General features: G+C 39.8%; 1 protein-coding gene across 2 annotated transcripts in view; it reads right to left on the reverse strand.

Moving 5' to 3' along the window:
- Positions 1 to 22914, reverse strand: part of npr2 (natriuretic peptide receptor 2) — a 50870-nt gene that overhangs the window by 12947 nt on the left and 15009 nt on the right. Inside the window, exons 7-17 of one of the 2 annotated variants that reach the window (XM_071363116.1) lie at positions 18728 to 18812; positions 13086 to 13206; positions 11037 to 11111; positions 9930 to 10007; positions 7920 to 8024; positions 7223 to 7294; positions 4031 to 4190; positions 3753 to 3908; positions 3184 to 3352; positions 1486 to 1632; positions 588 to 711 (exon numbers count right to left, since the gene is read on the reverse strand). In XM_071363116.1, the coding sequence (XP_071219217.1) occupies positions 588 to 711; positions 1486 to 1632; positions 3184 to 3352; positions 3753 to 3908; positions 4031 to 4190; positions 7223 to 7294; positions 7920 to 8024; positions 9930 to 10007; positions 11037 to 11111; positions 13086 to 13206; positions 18728 to 18812 (1292 nt within the window). Of the gene's footprint in view, positions 1 to 587; positions 712 to 1485; positions 1633 to 3183; positions 3353 to 3752; positions 3909 to 4030; positions 4191 to 7222; positions 7295 to 7919; positions 8025 to 9929; positions 10008 to 11036; positions 11133 to 13085; positions 13207 to 18727; positions 18813 to 22914 lie in introns of both variants that reach the window. The other variant, XM_071363115.1, reaches the window with a different exon arrangement.

The following is a 22914-nucleotide window of genomic DNA, read 5'->3' on the forward strand; positions in this document are numbered from 1 at the left end:
TGAGAGTCCCATAGGGCGGCGCACAATTGGCCCAGCGTCGTCCGGTTTGGCCGGGGTAGGTCGTCATTGTAAATAAGAATTTGTTCTTAACTGACTTGCCTGGTTCAATAAAAATAAACATAAACGACATCCATACAGGAAGTCTAATTTCCCACGGTGAATTAATACTTTGACTCAATAAATATTGAGTGCATTTTACTTAGCAAAACTAACTGGTCATACATACGGTATTCAAAGTCGGAGTCGACACATTTAAAAAACAAATAATACACACACACACACACACACACACACATATATATATATATATATATATATGAAATATAGACAAATAAGTAAATGTATTTATTGGTTCTCTTAATTTGGATAAGAGGGAAGAAAATGCAATGAATTAAAGGTCAATTTTTGATGTAAATTTTTTTTATGTACCGATTTTATTTTTGAGTCTTTCGATTTGGGGTGGGGTCCCAAGAAATTATAGCAAAAAAATATATTAAAAAAAATGAGGCTCCCGATAAGAAAGTTTGAATGCCATTGTGTAAGGTGATGTTGGTTAGTAGTGGATATCTCTACTGACAGTTGTTTACCTGCAGTGGTGTACTCTCAGCTGACATTGATGTGAAGCCCACAATGTCACTGAAGTAGATTGTCACACTGTCAAATGCCTCCGCTTGGACCGTCTCCCCTCGCTTTAGCTGCTCTGCTACTGAGCTGTGGATAGAGAACACAAATTTAGTAAAACAATGCAGAGCGAAATGCTAATGCAGAGCAAAATGCTAATACAGACCTATGAATCAACAGTGACAGTAAGCTTGGCAGCTACGGTCCACAATGAATAAGGAAAGTTATAGTATAAGCAGATCCTAACAGTATCACTTCCTTTTCATTAATATTTTAAATCACAGTAATTACATTAAAGAGCCAGAGGCACAGCGTAGCACTAGTAGCTAGGTTAACCCAGGACTCTGGTCAAATAGGCTGAATTCTGCAGTGAGAGAAGGTATCGCTCCGTTTTCTCAGGCCCTTTTCTGTCTGTCAAAAGGGCTTAAAGTTGGGGGGAGACATTTGGGCAGACAATGGGATGGTAAATGAGTGTGACTACACCACTGAGACAGACAGCTTAAATAGACTGAGGACATGGCTTGTCATTTGCTGCTTTCGTGTTATCAGAGGTGCTTAACCCCCCTATCACATTTCTCCTCCTAGTTCTGGTTAATGAGAAGTTTGCTTGTCAGCTCCCATCTTGGCTTGCTCTTTCATCTCCTCTCTGCTTACATAACTGTAAATGTGTATATTTTTTTAAAGTGTGAGATAGAAGAGAAAGCTGATGCATTCTTCCACGCCGTGGAATTTAAACAATGAATAGGTGGAACGGTACAACACAGAAAATAGTCTAATTTTCTCTGTTTGATAATCAGAAGTTCAGACGTATAAATATAATAGTGCGAGGAGAACGAGGAGAATCCAAATAATAATTGTTCTGACTGTGGCAAGATCTGGTAAAGTAGATTTTCGGCTTTTCTCTTCTCCTCCAGGTAGGCTTGCGTTCGTTCCTCTACCAGGTTCTCCAGGTTGTTGGCGTACTGCTCCATCCTGGACAGCAGGTTGTTCAGAATGCTGGTACTGCCCTCCCTGTGACACAAACAGACAGAAAGATGACATACCCATTCATTTGTTGATATTCTAAATGAAAAATCTTTCCATTCCGTTAACATCACCTAATATGGTCTATTCAATGAGTATTTTAAAAGTGACTTCATGGTTGTACTTTTCAGACCCTTTGTCTATACAGCACAGTGGTTGAGTCATTCAGGGCTATACTGTAGCTGTACAGTACTGTACACTCAGTGTTTGGAATCTTTCCCACATCTCTAATGGGTCATAGATCATACACCCACATGTAGAAGAACACAACGATAAATCAAGACAAATACAGACGGTGGTAAATAGCAGTGCATCAGGGGTAATCATGTGAAGGATACACAGCTTACTCTCTTAAAGTACACTATAGACTGGCCCCAGCCCTGAATCATAAGGATTGTCACTGAGGACTGAGGATCCATAGGAGAAGAGCGATTTCACATTCTTTACCCAGCCGAATGATAATCATAGTAATCAAGGTCACTTACAGAGAAGTCAATTCAGCCATTTGTAATACACAAAGTGAGAGCCCCTTATGTGGGCTACATCAGATCGTTTACGACACTGATTATTAAAGACCCTGTTTGTTCTTGTGTCCTTTAGCCAGAAAAAAATAACACGCCATCAACCACTACGTCAATAAAATATATTTACGTAATGAAATGAAGTGCTTCTGAGAGGTATCAATCATGTCTCTCTTACCTCAGGCCAGTGGAATTGGCCAGAAGTATCATTGAGGCTAGCGGTGCCAGTGGCTATATGTTAACGTGACAGACAGACAGATCCAGAGCCCTGCTTAGAGCCACACGGCCAAGCCGACAGTCAATATAATGAACCACAACCTGTGTTGTGATCTCCCTGTCACAACTGTCAGAATTCAAACGGAGTACGTCTACCTTGCCAAAACAAAAACAGCCTTTGTACTTGTAAGAAATACAGAAGCGTTGAATGACATGAAAACAGTTCTGCAGCAAGGGGACACATCTGATAGTGGGGCTGTTGTAGGGAAAAGGAGTATGGCCCTGAAAGCTTGATCCGGTGACAAAACAAACACCAGGGTCTGATTTCCTCCCACAGCTCATAAAGCACTTGGTTTTCTTGGTTGCAGAGGTCACTCCACATCTTCAAGGTTTTCTGAATTTTGATCAGCAGGTAGATCACATATTTCTCCTTCTGTGACAGGTCTGCCCAGCTCAAGGGAACACGCACCCACACAGAAACCAAAATATGCATCTGAATAATGCATAGGGTAGGCCATGAAGAACAACAAGATAAATATAAACTCCACACTTGTGGAGGGTGAAAACTTCCTATCGCTCTGATCTGAAATTATTTGTGTGTGATAAGCAGCACCACTTTCTTTCATCTTATTTGTATTAATGCTAATCCCTTTTCTAGCATCTCTTGATAATATCAACTTCTTTCAATTATTTCCTCCATTCTCCTTTTCAAACATCTTGATAAAAATAAATCCAAAGAAAATATGATCTACATGGAGGAGCTAGGCAGCCATTTTGGGGCATGGTGGTGCTCAGTGCTCACTTGTTGAGTTTGGTGATGTAGATCTTGATGTGGCTGAAGTCTGGCCGCTCGACGGGGTCCTCGGCCCAGCAGCTGTCCATCAGGATGGTCAGCTCCTCACAGTGGCAGCTGTTGTCTGTGGTGGGCCGGAAGTAAGGCTTCTGGCCGTTACGCACCTTCTGCACTATCTCTGCAGTAGTCAAGATAGGGGAGTGTTAGTGTGTGTGTGTGTGCGCGCACTGCAGTCTCTGTGAAATTGATCGATCCATAAAGTCCTAGGGAGAACTGAAACCAGCAGTACTGCAGCCTTTGAGCCAAGGACTGGAGTGGTCCAACCCTGAAGATGATTTTCTTAATGCATTAGGGAATGTGCATGAAGGAGGAAATGGGGCGAAAAAGTTAGACTTTTTGGTCTTAATTCATGGTAAGGGTTAGGCATTAGGGTTAGCAGAGTGGTTAAGGTTAGGTTTAAAATCTGATTTTATGACTTTGTGGCCGTGCCAGTTTGTGACCACTCTGCGGAGCTGCCTCCAGTACATGAGTAATTTCAATAAATGCCAACCTGCATTTATTAGCATAATTCGTTTTACCTTTAGGGCTCAGATCCATGCCGTCCACATAGAAGGGTCCATTCCTCAGGGCTATCTCCTGGAGTATGATGCCAAAGCTGTACACGTCTCCTTTCTGGGTGCCCTGTGGAGGGTGTCTGTCATATATCAACAACTCAGGGGCTGTCCACAGCTTCTCTAGAAACACAACAAACTCACATTAACCACTGAGCATCTTCTCCTTGATCCAATCCTCCATTTTGTTTTCTTCCATTGGTGAAGAGGCAAAGTGATCACCTCTGCTGACAATGTTGACCTACTTGCATAGAGTGCGTGCGAGTCGTCATTTTCACATGATGAACGGAAACTGGCCAGGCCGTAATCCGTAATTTTCAACACAAATCGACTGTCCACCACACAATTAGATGACTTCAGATTTCCATGGGAGCCGATGTAGCTGTTGTGCAGATAGTTCATTCCCTGACGGAGCAAGCATTAAATTGACCGTTCAAAAACAAATATCCTACAGTATAACATACATGAAAACATACACATCTGATCATGTGGAAATAATGTGTTTTGAGTTTGATCGAAATGGAAATGTGATGAAAATTCTGCACGGAGCCAAGTGTTTCAAGTAGTACATTTCACATGGGAAATCTAATTCCTACGGGGACACAAAAAGATAGTGCACTGTCATGTATACGTCTAATATTTGTAAGAGCGTATGTCAGAATGTGGCTTATAGTGCCTTTTGCTTATTAGAAAGTCCCTGTTCTTGATAGCTTGACGTACTGTTATTTTAACAGCAATTTGGTTAATTTCCTCCATGATCCACATAAAAAAGCCCTTTTGTTAGAGCAGGCTAAAAATAATTATTGAAAATACATGGATGATTACATTTGATTAAGCGGAAGGAATTTTGTAGTGAGATTGTCATTATGTTGCTTTCCAAGTTTTCAACCTGGACTCAGTGGTAGATGTAACATAGTAAATGTAAATCTGTTTCCCTACATTTAGCATGAAATGTTACATTACATATGATGTTATGAATTACAAGTCGTATGATATGTTACAAATTGCAATTCGTACAATATGTTACATTTACAATACGTATAATATGTTACGAATTCCAATTTTTTGTGGCTTATATTAGGTAGGTGGCTAACGCTAGCTATGTGGCTAACGCTAGCTAGGTGGGTGACGTTAGCAAGGCTAGGGGTAAGGAGTTAGGGTTAAGAGTTGGGTTAAAGGGGTAGTCCTTTCCTGCAGTCAAACGAGCTAGTGGCCTCATGGGTGGAATGTTAAATGTTAAGAATTCCATAATTACTCAACATAATTTTGAAAAGCCGCCAAAACTCCGGTGTTTCTTTGTAGAACGGGTTTATTATATTTCAGTCGTCTGTGATGTACAGTACCAGTCAAAAGTATGGATACACCTACTCATTCAAGGGTTTTTCTTAATTTTTTACACTTTTCTACATTGTAGAATAATAGTGAAGACATCAAAACTATAAAATAACACATATGGAATCATGTAGTAACAAAAAAAAAAAAGTGTTAAAAACAAATCTAAATATATTTTAGATTTTTCAAAGTAGCCACCCTTTGCCTTGATGACAGCTTTGCACACCCGGCATTCTCTCAACCAGCTTCATGAGGAATGCTTTTCCAACAGTCTTGAAGGAGTTCCCACATACGCAGAGCTCTTGTTGGCTGCTTTTCCTTCACTCTGCGGTCCAACTCATCCCAAACCATCTCAATTGGGTTGAGGTCAAGTGATTGTGAAGGCCAGGTCATCTGATGCAGCACTACATCACTCTCCTTCTAGATCAAATAGCCCTTACACTGCCTGGAGGTTTTGTTGGGTCATTGTTCTGTTGAAAAACAAATGATAGTCCCACTAAACGCAAATCAGATGGGATGGCGTATCACTGCAGAATGCTATGTTAGCCATGCTGGTTAAATGTGCCTTGAATTCTAAATAAATCACTGACATTGTCACCAGCATACCTCCTCCTCCATGCTTCATGGTGGGCACAACACATGCAAAGATCATCTGTCCACCTACTCTGCGTCTCACAAAGACACAGCGGTTGGAACCAAAAATCCAAAATTTGGACTCATCATACCAAAAAGACAGATTTCCACCTGTCTAATGTCCATTGCTCGTGTTTTTTGGCCCAAGCAAGTCTCTTCTTCTTATTGGTGTCCTTTAGTAGTGATTTCTTTGCAGCAATTCAACCATGAAGGCCTGATTCACGCAGTCTCCTCTGAACAGTTGATGTTGAGATGTGTCTGTTACTTGAACTCTATGAAACATTTATTTGGGCTGCAATTGCTGAGGCTGATAATTCTAATGAACTTATCCTCTGCAGCAGAGGTGACTCAGGTCTTCCTTTCCTGTGGCGGTCCTTATGAGAGCCAGTTTCATCAAAGCGCATGATGGTTTTTACGACTGCACTTGAAGAAACTTTCAAAGTTCTTGAAATTTTCCGGATTGACAAACCTTCATGTCTTAAAGTAATGATGAACTGTCGTTTCTCTGTGCTTATTTTAGCTGTTCTTGCCATAACATGGACTTGGTCTTTTACCAAATTGGGCTATCTTTTGTATACCACCCCTACCTTGTCACAACACAACTGATTAGCTCAAACGCATTAAGGAAAGAAATTCCACAAATGTACTTTTAACAAGGCAGACCTGTTAATTGAAATATTTAATATTGACTATATGCACTATTTGGTAAAAGACCATCTTCTGTATACCCCCTACCTTGTCACAACACAACTGATTGGCTAAAATGCCATAAGAAGGAAAGAAATTCCACAATTTAACTTTTAAGAAGGTACACCTGTTAATTTAAATGCATTCCAGGTGACTACCTCATGAAGTTGGTTGAGAGAATGCCAAGAGTGTGCAAAGTTGTCATCAAGAAACTCAAATATAAACTATATTTTGAGTTGTTTAACACTTGTGGTTACTGCATGATTCCATATGTGTTACTTAACAGTTTTGATGTATTCACTACACTTCTTCAATGTAGAAAATAGTAAAAATAAAGAAAAACCCTTGAATCAGTAGGTGTCCAAACATTTGACTGGTCCTGTATATAAAGTGTAATATTGGGATGAAAATTCTAAATGTAATACATTTCAACTCTATATCTGACATGGTACAGGCATCTTCTTTTTTTAAAGCCCATAACCAAGTGTGTGATGTGTATACTTTTGTTTCAAAGTAGATTTGTTTAAGACTACCAAGAAACATTCTGTGTGACCCTGTTTTAGCCCACTGCAGTATTAAGGTTAGGGGAAGGGTTAGCTAACATGTTAAGAACAAATTCTTATTTACAGTGATAGCCTACCCCGGCCAAACCCTCCCCTAACCCGGACGACGCTGGGCCAATTGTGCGTCGCTCTAATAAGGTACACATCTGACCTCAAAACAACCCAACTGCAGTTACAATCATAGTACATGTATTGTTGGCTGCTGTCTAACATGACACATACCTTGACTATGTCGTTGATGAGTGAATAGCGGAACATCCAGTCCAGATTGATGCTCTCATTCTCCAAAATGTCCTGAAAGTAGAATTACAATTTTCAGCTGACATCTCTAATCATGACATCGCTCTAATTCATCTGACATCTCCCTGTTTCACATAACGTATCCATCTTTTAAAGAGCAACACAGTTTTACAGTAACAGTCAGTTTGAAGTGTCTTCACATGATAAGGGCGGCGGGTAGCCTAGTGGTTAGAGCGTTGGGCCAGTAACTGAAACGTTGCTAGATCGAATACCCGAGCTGACAAGGTAAAAGTCTGTCGTTCTGACCCTGAACAAAGCAGTTAACCCACTGTTGCTAGGCTGTCATTGTAAATAAGAATGTGTTCTTAACTGACTTGCCTAGTTAAATAAAGATAAGCTCCATTATTAAAAGTTTCCCATAGCTTCACATTCTTCAATTTTGGCAGTGCATCAGGCTGGCATTTCAAACTAAACTTGAAAGCCAAGAGTTCGTTTCCAAATATCTCTCAAGGCATCTTAAACCATACATTTATACAGAAAGAATATGAATGAATAATAAAATTAGCAAGACCACACCGAATGGTCATTTCAATATTATAGTCGGTCCAAGTGACTATACTTGGCAAAACATGCCAACACAATTGAAATTCCATTAAACGGAATGATTGTGAGGTCTTACCTGAAGACTACCTCTGGGACAATATTCAGTCACGATGCAGATGTTGGGAGGGTCAATGCAGGCACCAATGAATCTGGTTAAATGATTGAACTGCACATCTCTCATCTGTAAACAAACACATTGACATTCAAATCAGTATAGCATTCTCTCTCTCAAGATTATATGGCAATAGATATGGATTTTCCTTTCTAGAAAAGCAACCAAAAAAAGCACCTCATCAGAATAGTCAATTTACAGCGTGCAGGTTTTGGTACAGTGTATTTTCTACACGTTGAGTATAGCATTCCCTCATTGGCCATCCAGTTGACACGTGCATGTGAATAAATTGGGCCGGGAGGTTATGAATGAGGCAGTGTTGTGGGAACTTACAGCATGTGAAAAAATGCAGAGGTGTTGAAAGGAGGTACTGGCTATAATATGAGTGCATAGCAGTCAAACGTGTAAAAGGCACTACATGGAAAATTATCATTAATTCCATGTCCTCTTTTTACAACCTGGGATCTCATCCAAAAATGAATCATGTCAAATAAAAACATACAAAACAAAATCCTGGGCTTGATGTTTGGGCTTGTCACATCGGAAAGCGTTGCGTGCTCTGTATTTAAAATGTCCATATGATGTGTATGTATAAACAACAGAGCGAAATTGAATCCAGTCCACACATCCTCTCTGTTTCAATATATCCATGCCCTGGCAGGGAGGATGTACATAATATCTCTGAGCAGCGTGAACCTTCCAAAAACAGTGAGAATAACCTGTACAGTGTTTTGGTTTGGGGCCGATTCACTAACAGAGGTGAGTGACAGCTGCTAAAACACCAAAACCAGGGAGTCAGTTGCTCCTGTTTCACAGCTCAGGAGAAGTTAGCATACCCTTTGGCCTATATAATTTCCCCTGCGGAACACTGGCTAAGGGAGGATAGGAGAGAAGAGGGGGAGGAGAGACTCGAAGACAAACGGTTAAGTTTCCATTGGCAGGCCCCTCTCTCCCTCATCTGGTTGGCTCTTTCATGAGCGGTGAACTGACAGCCGATCAGGCCTCTGGGGCGTCTGATGAGCAGCCAACTCAGACTGGTGTCTCTCTTGAGTGCGCCGCCCACCCGCCATCGCTGAGTAGAGGCAACCAGGGCCTTCACATCCACTGGGCCACAGTTCAGAGCGAGAGAGCTAGGGGGGTGGGGGCTAGGCTGCCCAGAGCCTTATCCATGGCACAGATGATAACTCAATTGATACAGACCCAGAGATCCGATAATAGCACTGACTAACGTCTGGCTTTTCATTAGCTTCAAACTAATAGGTTTCAGCAATGTTTTGTCTTTCCCACATCGTGTTTCAAGTCGGATGTATTCTTTTTTTTCTTTTCTTCTCACATTTCTCTTGTCACTGTCTCATAAAATGTCATTCCCAAAATGGAGACAATTTTCTTCATCCACAGCTGTTGCAGCTGATGTTGGAGGACGTTTGAGGATCTGAATCTTTAACAGCAGCAGCACAGGTTCAGTAATAAGACATCTCCTGTAGCGGCGTGAAAGAGGCCCTCCTTTGAACAACCTGGTAATGATTCAGTACACACCCCCCAATGCCCACACTCGTTTTACCACCTCAGTGGGAGAGCCTCATTCTAATACTGCTGCTGCAGAGGGGTCATAAACAGAGGCATGCTTGCCTAAAACAACATGAGGCAGGGCCCTAGTAAAGGAACATTCAACTCTAGTCCAGGAGGATCAGACTGTTTACTAGTTTAGACCCAAGTCCTTTCATTGGTGACTGGTTTAAACCTGGGGAAATCAGGTGAGTGGTCTCTATAGCAGCCAATAACACTAAATCATCAATGACGTATAAGAGGGAAAAGACCACTCGCTGGACTAATCTTAACAAACGCTTCAGGAATGGATACCCCTCTGCAGTGAGGCAGTAAGGAGTTAAACAACCCACCAGACTTTATGACAATAACTTTAAGTAATAACAGCAGACATACACAGTAAAACATTGGGTACTGGTCTGGACTTACATGTTTGAGCTCGAACAGCACTTGTCTGGTCAGCTCGATCCTCTTCTTGTTCACATGTTTGATGGCCACCAGGTTGCCCTGTGTCAAAGAGATAAAGAGATGAAGATTAAAAACCTTATACTGCAGGTTGAGCAACAGACTACTGTGTAGTGTACTGTGACTATCGAGATATGTTCTTTAGCAGGGTTTCCCAAACTCAGTCCTGGGTCACCCCCCTGGGTGCACGTTTTGGTTTTTGCCCTAGCACTACACAGCTGATGCAAAGAACCAACTCATCATCAAACTTTGATTATTTGAATCAGCTGTGTAGTGCTAGGGCAAAAACAAAATGGCACCCCTCCGAGTTTGGGAAACCCTGGCCTATAGTATTATTTTTCTATGACTGTGACAATTCAATAGGAGAGACCTAAATGTGACCATCTATGGGATCTGTGTGACAGACAGGCATCCATTCATTGGGAAGAATGAAAAGGACAAATATAAATGGGAACATATCTACACATATTATTCACAGAATTCTTGAAAGGTAAAGGGGAAAACACACGGGACAATAGGTGGACTATAGTGTAGATATAATAGTGTATGGTATATATGCCAGGTATATTTAACATCTGTTCTATGCTACTGAGATGGAGAGTTATATCTGTCACCTTGATATGTAAAGATATCAAGTCAATCTACAGAGAAAGTACCATCAAATCCAAGGTGTGAATTCTAACTAGAAAAAGTGAGAAAAATACACAAACTTTGGATACTTTATCATAAGGATATAATCCTATATGGTTGAATAGAAGAACAAACTAAATTTTTACATGTAGCCAACAACCACGTATCAACATTCAAGGCCTGACATTTATATTATATTCCTCCACCCTCTCAATAGACTCGTTAAACAGAGACATTAACAACAACAACAAGTTGCTAGCGGTGTCCAGACTGCGAGGTGGGATGTGAACCACATTCTGTGTCTCACATTAAAACCAGCCATCTGAGCTGAGCTCTGCGGAGCTCGCCCACTCTCCTATCCATCTCCTCTGTGAGCATGCACATGTGTGGGTGTGAAGGAGTGCGCAGGAGTTGGAAACATCAGAACTCAGAAAGCCTTACCTTAAAATAGCCTGTTTTAGCAAATAGCTGATATTTTCCATGGGCAGTTATCAAGGAGCCGTAGCTGGAGCCTCTCTGGAAGGAGTAACAAGTATCCTTTCTCAGATAAGATACAGTCAGAGAAATGTTCAGGTACACTACAATTAGGTTCAGTTTGGTTATTATTAAATGTACAAATATACAATGCAACTATACAATGTTCACTAATACAATTGAGTTATTTTCATAGCTTTAACATTTTATTCATATCTCAAAACATTTTTGAAAAAGGCTCAGTGTATATTTGCCAGGTAAATGAAGAATTGGCATGTTTTCATATGCAAAACGGAATTCTGGGGAGATGTACGTGTAAGAACGAGCGTGCACAGAGTGAATGAAAAGGGAGTGAGGGAATATATTAAGTGTCAGCATGCACTACATATTTGTAAATAATGCAAATATTGGCAACACATGGCATACTGGAAAATAAATTTGTTTTGAAAATCAACATGTTTTCCACAGTTTTATCCCAGGAATTGGACTGAAAACTTGTACTGAAGAAAGTGTGTGCATGAATGCCTGTGCACTGTAAGTGTGTAATTATTGTACCCTTGATAAAGATGAGCAAAAAAAGACGATAAAATAATACAAATACTGAGCTATATTGTATGCAAAAAAATTGAAATTGTTATTTTATACTAATACAATTGCTCAGAGAAACAGATTTTGTTTAACAAATAATAAAAATGTCAAATTTAGTAGCACCCCTGTTTTCAATACTCTCACCCTAGCCTTGCGAGGACACCGTCACTTAGCCTTTTTCTATAATGTTTTATGAAATGGGAGAACACATTGGGAGGGATATTAGACCATTCCTCCATACAGAATCTTTTCAGATCCTTGATATTATTTGGTCTACTCTGCTCTTATGAACTGCCCTCTTCAAACTACAGGGTTTCAATGTTGTTCATGTCCGGAGACTGAGATGGCCATTGCAAAATGTTGATTTTATGGCCAATTAACCATTTCTTTGTGGATTTTGATTAGTGCTTGGGGTTACTGTCTTGCTGGAAGATCCACTTGCAGCCAAGTGTCAGCCTCCTGGCAGAGGCAACCAGGTTTTGGCTAAAATGTCCTGGTACTTGGTAAAGTTCATGATAGTGTTAACAAGGGCCCCAGGACCAGTGGAAGAAAAAACATCAAAAAGATCCACCACCACATTTTTCTGCATATGCTTCTGTTTTTCAACGCCAAACCCACCACTGGTGTGCGTGGCCAAAGAGCTTTATTTTCATGTCACCTGACCAAAGCACCGGTTCCAATCCAAGTGCCAACACAGTTTATCAACCTCCAGGTGGTGCTATGGTCAGATTACATGAAAATAGAACAGGGGTGGCAATAATTTTGTTGACAAGCTATTACTTTGTTAAACAAAATCTCTTTCTCGAAGCAACTGTTGTAATATAAAAAAAACATATGAATTGTATGTATGTATGAGCCAGACTTGGGGATATTTTAACAATCATTTAATATGAGTCTGCCACCGCAAACCCAGCTACCTTCAATAAACCACTGGGAAGACTTTCAAGAATGTGTAAACTAACAAATGATTTGGACTGTCTTTCACTCCTTCTCTGTCTTTCTCTTTTTCTCTCTCAGTGTAAAACATATACTGTATGTACAGACACCGACATGTAACTACACAATAGATACACGATAATGACATGTTTGCTCTTTTGTTTGCTACTAAACAATAATAAATAATAGTACCCAGAGACAGATATCTATCCTCTGTGATACTTTAGGTCTATAGAGAGGACGAGCCTTTCATTTCACACACTAAATTGGAATTCTAATCTGCCAGAGAAACAAGAACGTCTTAATCTCTGACGCACTGCAGTGCCATGACTACTGATAAATTGAAAAACAATATTAAGATCAAATTGTGAGGAAATCTTTTAGGCAACCAGCATGTCATAATATGAGATTGCTCTGAATGACTAATATACAACATACTACAGATCATTCATTGGTTTGAGTCTTGACAGGATATTTCAGAGACAAACGTACCTGTGAGAGGGTCAGGCGGCTGCCTGCTTTTTTGGGGTATTTGTTGGGACTCTCAAACTGCAGGTCCTCCCACTTTATCCTCCACAGCATTCCAGCCAACTCCTTCTCCAGCTTCAGTTTCCTTCAACAGGAACAGCAGGAGGACACATTAATAAAGGGGTTTACAACAAAGGCACAGAACTGAACGCTCACATGTAGATGCAGTATGCATGGAATGGTTGTTATCAGATTGGTGAAACAGAAATGACAGAATCATCAGTAATGACAGAATCATTACTGATGAGCAATGTATTTGTGATTTTTCAACAGAATTGAAACTTGCCATTTCAAATGAGATATTCATCTTTTTGTTAGTGATATTTTATCAGATACTATCTGTTAAATGCAGTTGTTGAATGATTTGGGTTCAGTAGTCTAACACTGTCAGAGGGTATAGTTTGAATTGTAAACAGCTCTACTAAAAAATTATCAAATATAAGTTGTGGTATAGTGAATAATAAGTCTGTAATGATGTAATGCTGCAATGCTTCCTCCGTGATGTTGATCAAACTGCAAGTTACTGTAACTGCAAGTTATCAGGCCAACAGTAAATACTGTGACCAAAAATAGCCCACTTAAATATTTATTGACATTTTAATTTTCAGGTCACTGATTTCAGGACGTTTTTCTGGTGTTATTTTTAAACACGAGTATAACTGGCAGTCACTCCGAGACTTGGAAAAAAATATCCAAGTGAATCAACACATCTGGTGCAGATCTCTCAGGACCTGGTGTTTCTCAGCATTCACCAATTTGCTGCAAAAAGTCCATGTTTTTAAAATCAAACTATTTTCCTCAAGCATAGCTCAAATGTTGAGAAAGTGAGCATTTTGCGGGGGAAATCCTTATTAGTTTGACACATTGAAAAGAGCAGAGCCCACACATTCCAGGCCAATCTAAAAGGTGTAAAACACTTCCAGATGGTGGCAGTGGATTATTGCAGCGTTTGCATATTGGTGGATTTTATGCTTCTACTGAGCCACCCGAGTTGGCCCCAAAAGAGACTATTATTTGTTTCTTTTAGAGCATATTTTCAAGTCAAACAGTCCAAAAACCTTTTGCTGGGTCCTAACATTGAAAACCTCCATGGCCCTGCATTCCAGCCAGTTCAGAGTATTAAAAAAAGGCACTGGGCTTTCAAGTGACTCCTTGACTAAACAGGAAACTGTTTTAAATTCTGTTTTTAATAGGGTTTAAATTCAGAAACTTCAAAAACAGACATAAGTAGTACCAAACAATAAGAACTACAAGATAAGTTGGTGTCTGATCAGCTCCAATTAGTAAAAACAAAAGCCAGATACACAAATCAACAAACAATCCATTTTGTAACGTTATTTGTTCCATGCCGGTGGGTATATAAGCTCTCTGGACTGTGCCCGTATGGAAGAATGGAAATTTCACATCATTGCAGGGGAGCAGCGCAACCTTTCAGGGCAGGAAACACCATTAAACCAATTATCTCTTCCCAAAAAGTATTTTTCTATTTAAAGGTCTTCGTTTGCAGGCCTCTGGCAGCCGCAGCACCAGAGTGTGGGGCTCCACACTAGCTCTATTGTTTCATAAATCCCATATGTGAATACCTTTGCTGGACCAACTCTCCATTAAACTACATAGCCTAGTAGGTTCTGCTCAACTTCCCCCTCACACTGCACACACATTTAAACCCTAGTCAGACGTCATTAGAAAGCCAAGCTGACCCTCCTTTGAATGGTGCACGATACACATGGAAGAAAATCACACAATAAATGGTGACGTCTGTGAGAAAATGTGTGTTCACATTTTGTATAAGAGAACCCCATATATGACCAAACCATGGAGTTTCATTTAAAGCTAATGCCCCAAAAATATGTCTATATGCACTTGTTTCTGTTTCACTTTTCAGTCTCTATTTCCTAAGGCATACATTTGAAAGAAACTGTGATAAGTAATGATAAAGATTTGGTCATTAACATCCTGACAAATAGAGAGGCCAATTAATGTTTTAATATTTAAAACATAATTAATATGAATTATCAAGGTTCCACCTGTGACGGACAATATTAACATCAATATTTGGGGTGACAGTAATGCTTTCATTTACAGCTCAAAACTCCAACTGCATGAAGAGCACGTGCAAACATTCACATGTTTCTCTACATAGACAGGGTTCAGAGTACCAATTATTTTCCCAGCAGATGCATAAGCACACGGGTGGGTTTTTTTGCCACCGCAATTAAAAAGCCAATTATGCAAAACTATAATTTATTCTGAAAACTCACTACAACTCTATATCAGTTCACAAACATGTTTGTAGCAAAGTTCATAAAATGCGAGTGGGGATCAACCAAAGATCTGTCTACATTCAGTGTAAAGAATAATAACAAAGTAACGTGTTAATGATTATTATGCGAGTGTAACTATGCAGGCGTTCAACTACAGTGCCTTCAGAAAGTATACATACCCCTGGACTTATTCCACATTTTGTTGTGTTACAGCCTGAATTGATTAAATACAATGTTTTTCCTCACCCATCTACACACAATACCCCATAATGACAAGGTGAAAATAAGTTTTGAATTTTTTGCTAATTTATTTTAAATGAAATACAAAAATATCTCACAGAAAAATATCTCACGATTCCATAGTTTTGATGTCTTCATTATTAGAAAATAGTAAAAAAAAAAAAATTCCAACGCATGTTCAGTTGAAGTCGGAACTTTACATACACTTAGGTTGGAGTCGTTAAAACTCGTTTTTCAACCTCTCCACAAATTTCTTGTTAACAAACTATAGTTTTGGCAAGTCGGTTAGTACATCTACTTTGTGCATGACAAGGTACCACGTTCATCTGTAAAAACAATAGTACGCAAGTATAAACACCATGGGACCACGCAGCCGTCATACCGCTCAGGAAGAAGACAACTTCTGTCTCCTAGAGATGAATGTGCATTTGTGCGAAAAGTGCAAATCACTCCCAGAACAACAGCAATGGACCTTGTGAAGATGCTGGAGGAAACAGGTACAAAAGTATCTATAGCCACAGTAAAACGAGTCCTATATCGACATAACCTGAAAGGCCGCTCAGCAAGGAAGAAGCCACTGCTCCAAAACCGCCATAAAAAAGCCAGACTACGGTTTGCAACTGCACATGGGGACAAAGATCGTACTTTTTGAAGAAATGTCCTCTGGTCTGATGAAACAAAAATAGAACTGTTTGGCCATAAGGACCATCGTTACGTTTGGAGGGAAAAGGGCAAGCTGAAGAACACCATCCCAACCGTGAAGCACGGGGATGGAAGCATCATGTTGTGGGGGTGCTTTGCTGCAGGAGGGACTTGTGCACTTCACAAAATAGATGGCATCATGAGAAAGGAAAATGATGTGGCTATATTGAAGCAACATCTCAAGACATCAGTCAGGAAGTTAAAGCTTGGTTGCAAATGGGTCTTCCAAATGGACAATGACCCCAAGCATACTTCCAAAGTTGTGGCAAAATGGCTTAAGGACAACAAAGTCAAGGTATTGGAGTGGCCATCACAAAGCCCTGACCTCAATCCTATAGAAAATTGGTGGGCAGAACTGAAAAAGCGTGTGCGAGCAAGGAGGCCTACAAACCTGACTCAGTTACACCAGCTCTGTCAGGAGGAATGGGACCAAAATTCACCCAACTTATTGTGGGAAGCTTGTGGAAGGTTACCCGAAACGTTTGACCCAAGTTAAACAATTTAAAGGCAATGGTACCAAATACTAATTGAGTGTATGTAAACTTCTGACCCACTGGGAATGTGATGAAAGAAATAAAAGCTGAAATAAATCATCCTCTCTACTATTATTCTGACATTTCACATTCTTAAAATAAAGTGGTGATCCTAACTGAACTAAGACAGGACATTTTTACTAGGATTAAATGTCAGGAACTGTGAAAAACTGAGTTTAAATGTATTTGGCTAAGGTGTATGTAAACTTCCGACTTCAACTGTACATAAGTATTCACACCCGAGTCAATACTTTGTAGAAGCACCTTTGGCAGCAATTACAGCTGTGAGTCTTTCTGGGAAGCCTCTAAGAGCTTTCCACACCTGGATTGCCTATTATTCTTTTCAACATTCAACTGTTTGTTGATCCTTGCTTAACAACAATTTTCAGGTCTTGTTATAGATTTTCAAGCAGATTTAAGTCAAAACTGTAACTCGGCCACTTGGGAACATTCACTGTCTTCTTGGTAAGCAACTCCAATGTAGATTTGGCCTTGTGTTTTAGGTTATTGTCCTGCTGAAAGTTAAATTAATCTCCCAGTGTCTGGTGGAAAGCAGACTGAAACAGTGTTTCCTCTAGGATTTTGCCTGTGCTTAGCGACATTCAGTTTATTTTTTATCCTGAAAAACTACCCAGTCCATACCCATAGCATGATGCAGCCACCACTATGCTTGAAAATATGTTGAGTGGTACTCAATGTATTGTATTGGATTTGCCTCAAACATAACACTGTCACATTTTTCACAGTATTACTTTAGTGCCTTGATTGTGAACAGGATGCATGTTTTGGAATATTTTTTATTCTGTACAGGCTTCCTTCTTTTCACTCTGTCAATTAGGTTTGTATTGTGGAGTAACTACAATGTTGTTGATCCATCCTCAGTTTTCTCCTATCACAGCCAAATTCTTATTTACAATGGCGACGCTGGGCCAATTGTGCGCCACCCTATAGTACTCCAAATCACGGCCGGATGTGATACAGCCTGGATGATTAAACTTTGTAACTGTTTTAAAGTCACCATTGGCCTCATGGAAATCCCTGAGCGGTTTCCTTCCTCTCCGGCAACTGAGTTAGGAAGGATGCCTGTATCTTTGTAGTGACTGTGTGTATTGATACACCAGCCAAAGTGTAATTAATAACTTCACAATGCTCAAAGGTATATTCAATGTCAGATTTTTGTACCTTCTTTGCGAGGCATTGGAAAACCTCCCTGCTCTTTGTGGTACAATCTGTGTATGAAATTCCCTGCTCGACTGCGGGACTTTACAGATAATTGTATGTGTGGGGTACAGAGATGAGGTAGTCATTCAAAAATCATGTTAAAAACTATTATTGCACACAGCTTCCATGCAAATTATTGTAAGTTGTTAAACACATTTTTACCCCTGAACTTATTTAGGCTTGCCATAAAAAAGGGGTTGAATACTTATTGACTCAAGACATTTCAGCTTTTAATTTTTTTATAACAAAAAAAATCTAATTTAAAAAACATAATTCCACTTTGACATTATGGGGTATTTTGGCAAGTGGCAAAAAAACTCTCAATGGAATCCATTTTAAATTCCAGCTGTAACAACAAAATGTGGAAAAAGTGTGAATACTTTCTGAAGGCACTGTATTTAGGCCAGGTAGTGTAACGGAGTTTGCCTTGACAACTGACATACTTCTGCACCATCAGCTGCTGAGCGGTTGCTCCTGGCAACGGTCATGTCAATTCCATGCTGGCACCTTTTGTGTTCCTTATAAATAAATATCTCACTCTCTATCGCTCCCTCTCTCTCAGTCTACCCCTCCCTCCAAGATTAAATATGTTTATTTCAACTACTCCGTCTTCAGAGCACAAGCCTGTGTGAACAAAACAACTCACCTGTAAACGAGGAAGCTGGAGATTCCAAAAATGATGAGGGCTAAGCCAGACCCAACAGCTACAATCCCCAGCACTGGAAGGTGAGCTGAAAATACAGTGAACCAAATTATGCTTTCAAAAACCACACAATACATTCCTGAAATTAATATATTCTGTATTTGGGTATGCTATTTTGCCAGCACTTTCAGGCATAATATCCACCAGGAACATTTCAACAATCCTGAAATTCCTAAAAAATAACTAATTGTACTGCCACACAAGCCTAAATTAAACTCAAACTTGTGGCTTCTTGAAGATATATTCAACACACTTGTTACATCATTTTCAAATGTGCCCTTTTCAACCATTCTTCTTTAAGTGACCATCTGTGGGGCGCCATTCCAGTTCCCCTTCAGTCCAACTCATGCTAGTTGAGTCAGAAGGTCATTCCTAAACAAGGCAGGATCCTATTGGTCTCCACCTTTTGTCAATCTAGGGGGTGCTGTTTCCACTTTGTAAAATATCGCCCCCAAATTAAACTGCCTCGTACTCAATTCTTGCTCGTACAATATGCATATTATTATTACTATTGGATAGAAAACACTCTTTAGTTTCTAAAACCGTTTGAATTATTTCTCTGAGTGAAACAGAACTCGTTTGGCAGCGAAATTCCTGACAGGTACTGCAAAATCTGAAAATGTAGACTGTTCTAGGATCAGTTTAATACTCTGTATGTATCCTATGGGTCGACATGAACTGCACGCGCCTTCCCCTGGATGTCAGTAACCAATGAGAATTGGAATGGAGTTTCTAGGCAGATCTGAGACCATATAAAGGCCCATGGAATGGGGGGTGCACTCTTTTCAACCTTCGTCATGGCGCAAAGGAGGACCTCAGGATGGCATTCTGAAAAGCTCACGTTATCGGCCTTAGATATATCCTGCTATGATTTAATTCGATATAGGTGTTAGAAACATCATAACGAAGTTATTTTAAACCGAGTTATATCAGTTTATGTGAGTATATTGCGATTTTCGGAATTTCCTTTGTATTGCGTTTTGAAGATTTGGGCATGTCGTGGCCACATAGCTAATGTTTGCTGCTAATTACACGGTTGAAGACGACGTTCTACAGCCGAGCAACGATTATTATGGACAAAGGACAACTTGCCCAAGATTCTGATGGAAGCTCATCAAAAAGTAAGAGCTATTTATGATGTTAATTCGTATTTCTGTGGAAAAATGTAAAATTATTTGTCCGCCATTAATTTCGGCACTGGTCTGGCTGTAACGCACACTGTATGTCTAGTAACGTTAATTTTAAAAATCTAACACAGCGGTTGCATTAATAACTAATATATCTTTCATTTGCTGTCCAACCTGTATTTTTTAGTCAAGTTTATGATTATTTATTGATTAGATTAGGTGCCTCTCCAAGATGGCGCGGGCCAGATTGCCTGAAATGTTGCTACTAATCACATTGTATAACCACGATTTGTGTCACTAAATATGCACATTTTCGAACAAAACCTATATGCATTGTGTAATATGATGTTACAGGACTGTCATCTGATGAAGTTTATCAAGGTTAGTCAAAAATTATATATATTTTGCTGGATTGTTACGATCGCTAACCTTTGCTGCTGGTAAATTGCTTGTGTTTCTGGCTATTGTGCTAAGCTAATATAATGCTATATTGTGTTTTCGCTGTAAAACACTTAAAAAATCTGAAATATTGGCTGGATTCACAAGATGTTGGTCTTTCATTTGCTGTACGCTGTGTATTTTTCAGAAATGTTTTATGATGAGTATTTAGGTATTTGACGTTGGTCTCTGTAATTATTCTGGCTGCATCGACGCTATTTCAGATTGCAGCTGCAATGTAGAACTGTGATTTATACCTGAAATATGCACATTTTTCGAACAAAACTTATGCTATACAATAAATATGTTATCAGACTGTCATCTGATGAAGTTTTTTCTTGGTTAGTGACTATTTATATCTTTATTTGGTCGAATTTGTGAACGCTACCTATGCAGTAAGAAAATGGTGGAGAGAAAAAAGTTGAGTCTTTTGCTATCGTGGTTAGCTAATAGAAATACATAGTGTCTTCCCTGTAAAACATTTTAAAAATCAGAAATGATGGCTGGATTCACAAGATGTGTATCTTTCATCTGGTGTCTTGGACTTGTGATTTCATGATATTTAGATGCTAGTATTTACTTGTGGCACTATGCTAGGCTATGCTAGTCAGCTTTTTTACTGATGGGGGTGCTCCCGGATCCGGGATGGTGACTCGTGAGAAGTTAACCTTGTTCACCAGGCTGTATAGCAACTAGATTCAGCCGTGGGCCGATTTTCTCTTGAGCGTATGGCCTGGGAGCAGGAACATAATTACTAATCATTTGTAGACTGCAAATTGACCGAAAGAAGCCCAAACAGATAAATTTGACTAAAACATAATAATTTCAAACCTTATACACAGTATGTGATCATATACAAATGTACATAAGATATACAGTGGGGAGAACAAGTATTTGATACACTGCCGATTTTGCAGGTTTTCCTACTTACAAAGCAAGTAGAGGTCTGTAATTTTTATCATAGGTACACTTCAACTGTGAGAGACGGAATCTAAAAAAATCCAGAAAATCACATTGTATGATTTTTAAGTAATTCATTTTCATTTTATTGCATGACATAAGTATTTGATCACCTACCAACCAGTAAGAATTCCGGCTCTCACAGACCTGTTAGTTTTTCTTTAAGAAGCCTTCCTGTTCTACACTGATTACCTGTATCACCTGTTTGAACTCGTTACCTGTATAAAAGACACCTGTCCACACACTCAATCAAACAGACTCCAACCTCTCCACAATGGCCAAGACCAGAGAGCTGTGTAAGGACATCAGGGATAAAATTGTAGACCTGCACAAGGCTGGGATGGGCTACAGGACAATAGGCAAGCAGCTTGGTGAGAAGGGAACAACTGTTGGCGCAATTATTAGAAAATGGAAGAAGTTCAAGATGACGGTCAATCACCCTCGGTCTGGGGCTCCATGCAAGATCTCACCTCGTGGGGCATCAATGATCATGACGAAGGTGAGGGATCAGCCCAGAACTACACGGCAGGACCTGGTCAATGACCTGAAGAGAGCTGGGACCACAGTCTCAAAGAAAACCATTAGTAACACACAACGCCGTCATGGATTACGACTGCACCGTATTGAGAGGAGGATGGATGGGGCCATGTATCGCGAGATCTTGGCCAACAACCTCCTTCCCTCAGTAAGAGCATTGAAGATGGGTCGTGGCTGGGTCTTCCAGCATGACAACGACCCGAAACACACAGCCAGGGCAACTAAGGAGTGGCTCCGTAAGAAGCATATCAAGGTTCTGGAGTGGCCTAGCCAGTCTCCAGACCTGAACCCAATAGAAAATCTTTGGAGGGAGCTGAAAGTCCGTATTGCCCAGCGACAGCCCCGAAACCTGAAGGATCTGGAGAAGGTCTGTATGGAGGAGTGGGCCATAATCCCTGCTGCAGTGTATGCAAACCTGGTCAAGAACTACAGGAAACGTATGATCTCTGTAATTGCAAACAAAGGTTTCTGTACCAAATATTAAGTTCTGCTTTTCTGATGTATCAAATACTTATGTCATGCAATAAAATGCAAATGAATTACTTAAAAATCATACAACGTGATTTTCTGGATTTTTGTTTTAGATTCCGTCTCTCACAGTTGAAGTGTACCTATGATCAAAATTACAGACCTCTACATGCTTTGTAAGTATCCAATACTTGTTCTCCCCACTGTATATATATATATATAAATATATATATATATAAATATAAATAATGCATGGGAATACTTTGGAACAGATTTCCAAAATTACTTGTAGCTGATTTGCTCGTGTTTTTAGTGTTTTATATAAAAATAAATGTTTTATTTATTTTTATTCCACCAGGTAGGCTAGTTGAGAACAAGTTCTCATTTACAACTGTGACCTGGCCAAGATAAAGCAAAGCAGTGCGACACAAACAACAACAGAGTTACACATGGAATAAACAAGCGTACAGTCAATAACACAATAGAAAAAAAGAAAGTCTATATACAGTGTGTGCACATGGCGTGAGGTGGTAAGGCAATAAATAGGCCATAGTAGCAAGTAATTACAATTTAGCAAATTAACACTGGAGTGATAGATGT

Source organism: Salvelinus alpinus, chromosome 24, assembly GCF_045679555.1.
Source record: "Salvelinus alpinus chromosome 24, SLU_Salpinus.1, whole genome shotgun sequence".
In the NCBI taxonomy this organism is placed as follows: domain Eukaryota; kingdom Metazoa; phylum Chordata; class Actinopteri; order Salmoniformes; family Salmonidae; genus Salvelinus; species Salvelinus alpinus.